The 10,561-nt window shown below is 38.7% G+C and overlaps 1 protein-coding gene across 4 annotated transcripts; it reads left to right on the top strand.

Moving 5' to 3' along the window:
- The first annotated feature begins 320 nt into the window (after window positions 1-320).
- Window positions 321-10,527, top strand: LOC136759095 (aldo-keto reductase family 1 member B7). 4 transcript variants are annotated; one of them, XM_066713928.1, is made up of 12 exons: window positions 321-456; window positions 1,145-1,226; window positions 1,749-1,865; window positions 2,534-2,704; window positions 3,114-3,230; window positions 3,468-3,557; window positions 3,819-3,935; window positions 4,788-4,900; window positions 6,673-6,760; window positions 6,971-7,054; window positions 8,843-8,925; window positions 9,282-10,527. In XM_066713928.1, exons 3-12 carry the CDS (start codon window positions 1,779-1,781, stop codon window positions 9,367-9,369), a joined length of 1,038 nt encoding a protein of 345 aa, XP_066570025.1. In that variant the 5' UTR covers window positions 321-456; window positions 1,145-1,226; window positions 1,749-1,778; the 3' UTR covers window positions 9,370-10,527. The 4 variants fall into 4 exon arrangements, with proteins under 4 accessions (XP_066570025.1, XP_066570024.1, XP_066570027.1 ...); XM_066713927.1 differs by lacking the exon at window positions 1,145-1,226 and having other exon boundaries at window positions 322-456; XM_066713930.1 differs by lacking the exon at window positions 1,145-1,226 and having other exon boundaries at window positions 325-456; window positions 3,480-3,557.
- The last annotated feature ends 34 nt before the right edge of the window (window positions 10,528-10,561 follow it).

Here is a 10,561-nt window from a genome sequence, read left to right as displayed (position 1 = left end):
GTACGTTTATTCTGTATTAACCTACAGGCCCTTTATTTGACTAGTTAGTTTGCAGATCAAAGATTTGCAAATAAATATCTATTGACTGTTCTAGAGTTGAAACTTAGATCTAAGGGAGAACAGACTTCCAGATGAGATTAAGGTTGTTAAATCAGTGTCCTCTTTTAAAACCCTTTTGAAAATGTACTACTATAATGCAGCATGTAACCTAAAATCTAATCTAATAGTTAGATATCAACTTCCGAGAAGGCCTGCCAGCACCACATGAGCACAACCAGTCAGCTAACCACAAACTTCCTCTACTTCTCAGCTGACTGCTGGTTTAAAGACAACTCGGCTGTGGTGTCTGACCTCATTTTGTGACAGAGCACAGAGAGGGTGGACAAAGAGAGCTTTGTTTTGGAATTACAAAAAGTAGGAGAGCCGAAGACAATCCTGATCGAGACCCCATACCATGTAGGTTTACTTCATTTTGTTGTTTATTATTCTGTTTTACAGATAGAGAACTGGTGAAAGCGTAGTTAGGGCTCTGAAAAAGCTATACTTTTATGTTTTTAATTACTTTGTTTGTGTTGTTGTTAGACCTACATGTATTATTCCCAATTAAGTATTTGTGAATGATTGCACCATACCTCCTCTTCTAAGTCTCTTCTGTCTACTGTCTCTTATTCCCCTGAGTGGTTAATCTCTGCTGTAATTTTTCACTTCATATAATGTTTTCATCAAACTGTTTATTGTGATTTACCCTGTGCCCCTTTCCATTAGCTTTTAACTATGACTTCACTGCATCTTGCCTGCAGTTTTTAGCTATTTGTGGCGACTGCATATATTAAAATCTAGGATGTAGGACTTGTATTTTATATTAACTCTTTATTTTACCTATGCACTTTACTATGCAATTTTGAACTTGTCATTGTATTATGTTTTGATCTCTAATTTTATACTGTATTATTGCACTTTTGTAATGCTCTTATAGTCTGTAAGTCGCCTGGATATGGGCATCTGCCAATAAATACATAAATTAATAAATAATAATAATGAGAGCCCAGACATCTCCCACTGTGTTATAATATTCATCTTGAAATAAAGGTGAATGGTTGCACTATATAATATTCATTTTTAAATAAAGGTCTTTTGATTTCAGGTTGTGTCTGCATATTGATCAACTGGAGGAACACAAACATCTGTCTTTGTGAACTTTGGGATCTGCAGGGGCGTAGTATAAAGTGTGCCATTAATGCTACACCCTACCTGAAGTTTAGTATTGCATAGACATTCCTGATTTAATATTAATACTATGCCATGTTCAAGCCTGATTGGTGTCAATCCTGCTATTGGATTCTACATCACCCAACAAGGCAGAACAAGTTATTAATTGTACAGATTCCTTGGAAAGGCAATCCCTTTTTTTAAAGGCAAAGTATAAATGCAGAGCTCTCCAATTTACAATATAAGCAACCTTTCTGTAGGTCTTCATTGTTCTGGGATTTGTAAAAGTTGTTTTTAGTTTTGTTGTGGTGAGTGTGTGTGTCTATATGTTCGGTGGAAGGTTTGTGGCTTATTGGTTATTGGTTGCAATGCTGAAGTCTTTTTCAGCTCAGTTCTGTACTTAAATAAATATCAAATATATCTGAGAGAAAATGGGACAATGCAAACCTTGCCTTTATTTTATGTGACTTAATTTCATGTAATTCCCTTTGGTTTTACAATTGATATATTTATTTTCCTCCCTCCTCCCTTTTAAACAGAACCTGGCACACAGAGCAGAAAGAGGAGCGATGGCACACATGACCAGCATTTTAGAATCGGCTGTTAAACTCAACAATGGGAGGCAAATGCCACTGCTGGGTCTGGGCACATGGCAGGTAAATCAGGAAACAAAGTGGGTCTCTTCCTGCAAAACCAGCTCACTCAGAGGAAAGGTTTATTTTTACAAGGGAGAAGGAAGGAACTAAATTCCTGACTCGGTACTCACTCCACAACAGACATCACTTGCATGACCTTTTAAAATCTGTTTTGTGTCCCCACATAAATTCTGATGCTAATGAAAGACAGATTTTTCAGAGCCAGCCTTATACATGTTGTTGTCTAACTTTTAACTGTACTTATATGACCTTTGGATCCTGTTATTAATTCAGTTCCAGTAACCGCTATGATCTTGTCTTTCGATGACTCCATAAATACACATAAATACAATGTCTCTGAAACTTACTCTGCATGTGTCCCATTTTTATGGTGGGACCTAGCTGAACAGTATCAAGTATTACAGCAGACTAGTTTTTCTTTTCTGCTTGATACAGAGAAGATAGTTTGAGCTGCCTACACAAGTCTTGGGAAACAAAGTAAATGTTTGATTCCTAATTTGTAGACAGATTTCTCTCTGTGAATACAGCCATTGTTACATGCATTCCCGAATTCTTGATAATAAACTATGAAATGAGAGGAACTATCCCTGTGTGTGGCTTTAAACTGTGAAAACATCACTGGAGCTGAAGACATCAATGATAACAAATATGTTTTCTGTTTGCTGCAGAACAAACAACCTGGAAGTGTTCAAGACGCCATAGAAACAGCCATTACAGCTGGATACCGACACTTCGATACAGCCTACCTTTACAGGAATGAGGCCGAAATAGGGGAAGCCATTAAAGCCCAAATTCAACAGGGGAAGGTAAAACGAGAGGACTTGTTCATTGTCACCAAGGTAAGAGAGTGGGGCTGAAAGGTCTCCCCTTTGGGATAACAAACAAAACAAAGCTAAACAAAACAGTGTCTTCTGGTTTTTGTTCCAACCCAGCTCTTAGATTAATTGGTCTAATTAAATTATCAACTGGATGACTTTATCACTGCTCTCCAGTCTCCAAAATGTTTTGTGGGTACATGAGACATCAATATATTTGATGTAATCAGATGTAACATTGAAAAGTGAAAATCTTAAATAAGCCCAACTGAGAAAGTCAAGAAATTAACTGAGAAATTGAGAGTTCCTATTGGAACTGAAGACAGAAGGCACTGATGCAGAGTTTGACACCCCTGATCTAATGTAATTTTTTTTAACTTTCAGTCTGTATATACTGATATGTTTAACTCACTGCTGGCTGGTGTTTGTGCAGCTCTGGCTCACTTTCTACTCCCCTGAAGACGTGCTTGTGGGTTTCAACAAGTCCTTAGAAGCCCTGCAGCTGGACTATGTCGACCTCTACCTAATGCACAGTCCTATGGCCTTGCAGGTAACTGCTCATGCTCTCTTCTTGAAAAGTCATATAGTATGTGACTACAGCAGCTGAAGAAAGACCACTGGATATGTAAATGGACATTTCATTTGTGTGTGTTTGTGTGTGTAGGTTGTGGTTAAGCAGCTTAATTCTCCATATTGTGTTCTGTTTTAAACAAAATCAGGAGAGCTATGACTGCCAAGTCTGCCTTGACTTGGTAAAAACTGCTTAACTGCCTTAGAGTTTCACCAGTTTCTTTTTCAGAGACAAGGAGATGAGATATTCCCTAAAAAAGATGAGGAACTTCTGTTTTCTGACACGGATTATGTGGACACATGGAAGGTAACCCGAACACGTACACTGTACCTGAATATTGCTCTGTCTGCAAACCCCACACAACAGCAGCTAATCCACACAGATTTAAGTGGGACACTTTGATAGGCTTAAGAAGTTTCTCATGCCAACTATATATTGGCAATTCAAGGAAAGCTGCTTGAACAAACAATGTTCCAGTCCTTCAGATGTGTGTGCAGAATTCCTTGTGTCTGACGATCTGCTGTTGTAGTTGATGGGTCTGAAGCTCAGTGCTGCGTTGTATTCCAGGCAATGGAGTCTCTGGTGAGCTCAGGCCGAGTGAAGAGCATCGGGGTGTCCAACTTCAACATCTCCCAGCTGCAGAGGCTGCTGTCTGTTGCCAAGATCCCGCCAGCTGTCAATCAGGTAGAGCATTTCCCAGCAGCAATTCATGACAGCACAAGATATGGCATCTCAGTGTTAATTAATTGCATCTGCTTTCTAGAAAGTACAATACCTATTTAGAGTATTTTGTCAGATAGCAGGCAAAAGTAATAATAATTAATATGGTCATATACACCGATCAGCCATAACATTATGACCACCTGCCTAATATTGTGTAGGTCCCCCTTTTGCCGCCAAAACAGCCCTGACCCGTCGAGGCATGAACTCCACTAGACTTCTGAAGGTGTGCTGTGGTATTTGGCACCAAGACGTTAGCAGCAGATCCTTTAAGTCCTGTAAGTTGCAAGGTGGGGCCTCCATGGATTGGACTTGTTTGTCCAGCACATCCCACAGATGCTCGATTGGATTGGATTGATACTCAATCGTCTGTTGGATCGGACCACACGGGCCAGCCTTCGCTCCCCACGTGCATCAGTGAGCCTGGGCCACCCATGACCCTGTGGCCGGTTAACCGCTTTTCCTTCCTTGGACCACTTTTGATAGGTACTGACCACTGCAGACCAGGAACACCCCACAAGAGCTGCAGTTTTGGAGATGCTCTGACCCAGTCGTCTTGCCATCACAATTTGGCGCTTGTCAAAGTCGCTCAGATCCTTACGCTTGCCCATTTTTCCTGCTTCTAACACATCAACTTTGAGGACAAAATGTTCACTTGCTGCCTAATATATCCCACCCACTGACAGGTGCCATAATAACGAGATTATCAGTGTTATTCACTTCACCTGTCAGTGGTCATAATGTTATGGCTGGTAAGCCTCAACTTTTGTTGCCTGATCTTGAAAACCCCCTGTCCTGTTACTGATGCTCTTGCAGGTGGAGCTGCATCCATACCTGGTTCAATCAGACCTTGTGAAGTTCTGTAAAGCCAACAAAATCACTCTGACCGCTTTTAGTCCCTTTGGCTGCCCCGGAAGGCCCAAAGAATTGTAAGTATGACCTGTACACTGCATTAGTATTATTCCTGACTCCCATACATTATCAATCTGTCTGAACTTGTGCAGTTGTTTGAACTGCTCTCTCTACCCGCTTTACTTTTTCTGCTTAACAAAGTGTCTAATCAGTATTAGTCGACTCTGTAATGTGTGTCTTTTCTGCATATTTCTTTGTGAAGTTTTTTCTGTTTTTGTCATGTGTACCAACATTTCCCAACTGGAAAAGCGATGGAAAAAGTTTGTCAGTTCCTGCATTTACCTTAGCAGGGACTCTGAGTTGACAGATCCCTGAGATCTAGACAATGGCTGTGCTTTCAGATGAGTTTGCCATTCAGACTGTACTCAGGATGTGCTTCAAGTGGCGTGGTTAAAATGTTTTTACTGAACCTCATAAAGAATACAATACAATAATACAATACAGTAGAACTTTATTAGTCCCCAAGGGGCAATTTGATTTAAAGTTGCCAGCAGTGCTTCAAAGAGGCCAACATTCCACATATTCACGCCAAAAGCAAGATAACAACCAAACAAACACATAGCAAAACACAACGCATTAAAAGTAATAATAACAGTGAAAGTGTAAAAAACAGTAGTCGATACTGTGGAGGCATCTGTATAGATTGCAAAGTGCAGTATTACAGACTCAGATATCTAAAATAATCGAATTTGTCCTGAGGATACCACTGGATCTCTTGTAGTCAATTTCATAGCCCTATTAACCAGACGAATGGCCTCTGGGACAGACGATGCCTTGCGTTTGTTAGTGGATCACTTGAGACAGAACAGTTGGAACTGGGGGTGGAGAACATTAGTGCTGTCCCCCAGGATGTTATGTGCCTTCTTCCTGACCTGCTGCTCATAAAAAGAGGCCAGACTCCTAAAAGGCACTCTACCGATCTTGGAGCAAGTGCTCATGATGGCTTGTAGGCGGTTCCTGGTCTTGAGGCCAAGGGATGTGAACCAGCAAGTGATTGAAAAACACAAAATGCTCTCAATTAAAAGAACTATAGAATGTTTGCATTATAGATTTATGGACACTGAATGAGTTCAGTTTCCTAAGAAAGTACTGTCTCTGGTGAGCCTTTTGGAGTCTGTGTTGTGATCAAACTTCAGAGTACTATTGAAGTTGGTGCCAAGATATCTGTGCCTATCTACAATGTCCACCTCCTCGCCATGGATGATCACCGGTGACATCCTGGGGGGTTCCCTTCTGAAATCAATGATAATTTCCTTTGTTTTTGAAACATTAAGCTCCAGCAGTGCAGTCACACCAGCTGATGAAATCCAGAAGGGTGGGGCTGTGGTCTTGCTCAGACCTTGTAAGGAGTGAGAGGAGAGCTGTGTCATCTGTAAATTTGACAAGATGGCAGTTGTTATGGTCACTCTGGCAGTCATTAGTGAAAAGAATGAACAAAAGCGGTGACAGTACACACTGGAGAGCAGCACTAAACACATGCACATGGACAGAAATGGAAATAAAGATACATTTCCATCGTATGTTAGTGTCATTATGTTTTAGTTTTTTTTCCAAATGTAATTATTGTGGAAGTAGGCACTATGGCAAACAGCTCAGACTGAGCAGTATGGCAAGCTCTTCTGAACATAATTGGTAAGGACTTGTCTATTTAGCCGTGCTGTTGTAATTCAGCCTTACCCATTGTCATTTATCACTTAAAGTGTGGAATATTGTCTGCCTGAAACACGTATGAAAACACAGCCAATGACTAGACTCTTATGCTGTTTGCAACCTGTTTCCGGGGCTGCAGTCACAGAGGGGCCACTGACCCAGAGAAACTCCTGGAGGACCCTGTCATCAATGACATCGCCAAGAAACACCAGAGGACTCCAGCTCAGGTGAGACTGAAGAAAACCATTAAACATCAGTTCTGCTGACAAGTAATTTGAACAGTCTCAACTGTCATAGATTGTCCAGGAGTTATGGGGGCAGGTGACATCTCTGCACATACAATACAGTCAGATTGATCAGTCATTTGAAGTTGTTTTATAGTCTTTTTTTCTGCTGGCAAACACATGATTCCCTGTTTGAAACCTTCTGTCCTGCAGATCTTACTGAGGTTTCACGTGCAGCAGGATATTGCAGTTATTCCAAAAAGTGCATCCCCCAAACGCATTCTGGAAAACACCAAGGTAAGCTGAGCAAGGAAAGCATGCTAGTGGAGGCTAAGGCCTGCTGTCCAGTCTTTTTTTTTTGTTGACTGGCATTTAATATCCTTGCTTCAAAATGTAAATTATTGCACCGCAGTGTCTTCATCTCTTAAATGCCATCTTAGTTAAATAACATCACATTATGGCAAAGCAGAACTTGGCATTAACCAGGTTTGCTCTTAATCAAACTCCTCATACTGAAACTGTGTTCCCTATTTGGGTGGGTTTTGCTTAGATATCAGTCAGAATTGGGTTAATTCCAATTCAAGTGTGAGCAACTGAGGAATTGATCATGAATTGGAGTTCAGACAATCATAGTTGGAATTTAATTGGATTTGTTTTTTAAGGGCCTAGAACCCTCAATTCTATTACATGTCTGCTAAGTAAGGTTTTTAAAACTCTGGCAGAGTCTGCACAATTTACATGTAATTTGGTGACAACAGGACTGATGAACTAATTAGAGCTGAAGCCTGTGATCACTTGTTGCTCCTATTACTTTTATTATAGTCATACGAGTCAATTGTAATCTGAATCTTAACTCTTGTTCACAATTAATTGGTTCCAGTATGACATGATACAAAGCAGGATCCATTGATATTTGTTTAAACAGTCATCTTGCAAACAATGAAATAATTATTATAGAGGTTTACACAATTTAGTTTTCTTAGTAACCCATTGTAACATCTAGAGGCCTGTGTTCCCTATTTGGGTGGGTTTTGCTTGGATATCAGTCAGAATTGGGGTTAATTCCAATTCAAGTGTGAGCAACTGAGGAATTGATCATGAATGGGAGTTCAGACAATCATAGTTGGAATTTAATTGGATGTTTATTAAGGGCTTGGAACCCTCAATTTCATTTCATGTCTGCTAAGTAAAAGCAATATTGTCATGTAAATATTGTCATAATTTGCCTAATAGGTTTTTAAAACTCTGGAAGAGTCTGCATGTGTACTTGCAATTTGGTGACAACAGGACTGATGAACTGATTAGAGCTGAAGTTTCCATGAGAAAGAGATCGCTTGTTGCTCTTATTAAATGTACTCCTGCGAGTGTAACCTCCAGCACAATGTTAACTCTTATTCACAATTCATTAGATCCAGTATGGCATGATACACAGCAGGATTCATTGATATTTGTTTAAACACATAGAAGAGTCATCTTGCGAACAATTAACTAACTAATTAAATAACTAATTATTATAATTGAGGTTTTCACAATTTAGTTTTCATAGTAACCCATTGTAACATCTAGACACTGAGGCCAGGGCTATAGCAACCAAGAACCTGGGGAATAAACTAACCCTATGCCTTATGCACACACCCTCACAGGCTTTTAAAGATCAGGTGGGTCGACACAGTTTCCCTTCAAATGAAACCCAAGACACAGGTTGAAAATTCAAAGGTTAAACTCCTGATTTTTAAAACCCATTGTATAAATAACATTAGCAATCAGTGCAAATAAATATAAAAATAATTCTAATCCTACATAATAAAAAACACACTTGTTACACAATATTTTGTAACATTTAAATATTATTTTACTATATAAAATGTACATCATTCTTATTTTTAAACATGAAGGCACATGTTGCTGCAATAAAAACATTCTGGTTAGACTGGTTTTCTGAATTGAATGCATTGCACTAGAGGGGGAATTAAATTGATGGAATTGATGTAGAAATGAATTGAATTGGGGTTGATTTAATTTAATTGATCCCAAGCCTGATATCAGTAATATATACTTGCATTCTCGCTCTTGTGGTTTTGGTAGGTGTTTGACTTTTTTCTGGATGAAGACGATATGAAAGCCCTGAAGAGTCTGGACAAAGGCTGGCGGTGTTGTATTATTGAGGAGTAAGCATGTGCCAACTTCCTCTTGTTACATTGTTTCTATGTTTATGAAGCAGTTGTTTTTTCAATGAAGGAAAATCAAACCACTAATATCAGAGAATCAATAGCAATTCTAAAAGGGCTGCTAAGTATTCTTTATTTGCCTTTCTGGAACATTCCTGTGACAGCTATTGTCTTCATTACGTCATTCTTCCATTAGTTAAAAATACAAAGTGCAAAAATGATTGTGGTAAATGTTTTCTGGTGTCTCCCTCAGCAAAACTTCCAACCCAGACTTTTACTCCTCCAATGTTTATACACTGAGAATATTCTTTTAAGATACAAATACTGAATCCCTGTCTGTGTCTCTTGTTTTGTAGGATGAAGTCACACCCGTTTTTTCCTTTCAAAGACTCGTACGTCTCATGGAGAGCCTGTGAGGGAATATCTGAAGTAGAGAACAAGTAATAATTAAGAAAATACATCTATCCTACCTCTTTAGCTAATTGATAGTTGTATGGAAATGTGTATAATTGTTTTAACAATATTACACATGGTTTACTGCCCTGCCTAGTTTCCTCATCTCAGCAGAAGCTTTTGAACTATATATTTTCTGTTCAAGACAAGACACTGTTCTATATATATATATATATATATATATATATATATATATATATATATATTTAAGTGAAATGGTAATGAACGTTTACAGAAGCCTTTGGTTGATGTATGTGATTTCAATAATATCTTATAATTTGATATTCATTGTAGTGTATAAAGGGTTAAAATAAAATACATTTTATTTTAAAAGATGCGTTAGTAAAATGCAGTCTGCTATTCAATTTGGTGTCATGATGCCTAGTTTCTTTTCTATTTGCTATTGATGTATGTGATCAGATGGTAAATGTTGGAATCCGTATGTTGAATATATATATATATATATATATATATAAGTGTTGAACCCTTCTGGGAAATAACTGGAAAAGTCATTGAGATAACACATATAGAACTTTAATCAAGCTAGCTTGGAAGTGTCCCTCAGTGAGACTTAACTTTTACAAACACAAGTGTATCTTTTATGTAAAAATGATGTTGAATGTTGTGACCGTTCGTCCAATCAAAAAGCTTCAAAAGATGCAAGCTCCGCAAAGCCTGTAGGCTGCCCTTCCCGAGGGAGGAGGTCCTCATGGAACCAGATGTCTAGTCCTGTTACAGCATACAAACTGTAGATATTGTGGTTTTCTTAACAATGAGGTAACATCTTTAGCTTTGAGAGGAGAAACAGGAAATCCACAAACGGACAAACCCATGGGCGATACACATTCGTAGGCCGTTTCTCTTATCATAGAAAAACAGAAGCAGTGAGCGGAATTAAGAAAGGGTGTATCCTTAACAACTGCTTCGTTGGCCTTTTACTAATAAATCCAATTTGCCAAGTCTGCACACGTCATTATTTATAATATTAATGTAAAATATTATACAGCTTATATTAAACATTAATAATGGCTCTTCAATAAGCTATATACTCTTCTGGAAGAGTGCAGTAAAATGGTAGCTGTGATCAGCATACACTGCACCATGCTGATGTCTTGTTGAAGTCTAAATAAAGCAGTTTGTTCTTTGGTAGTTTTTGTCTCTTTTCTTTTATTTGTATCTGTTA

The sequence above is a fragment of the Amia ocellicauda genome, chromosome 9, assembly GCF_036373705.1.
Source record: "Amia ocellicauda isolate fAmiCal2 chromosome 9, fAmiCal2.hap1, whole genome shotgun sequence".
In the NCBI taxonomy this organism is placed as follows: domain Eukaryota; kingdom Metazoa; phylum Chordata; class Actinopteri; order Amiiformes; family Amiidae; genus Amia; species Amia ocellicauda.
This window is presented reverse-complemented; position numbering and strand designations above follow the sequence as displayed.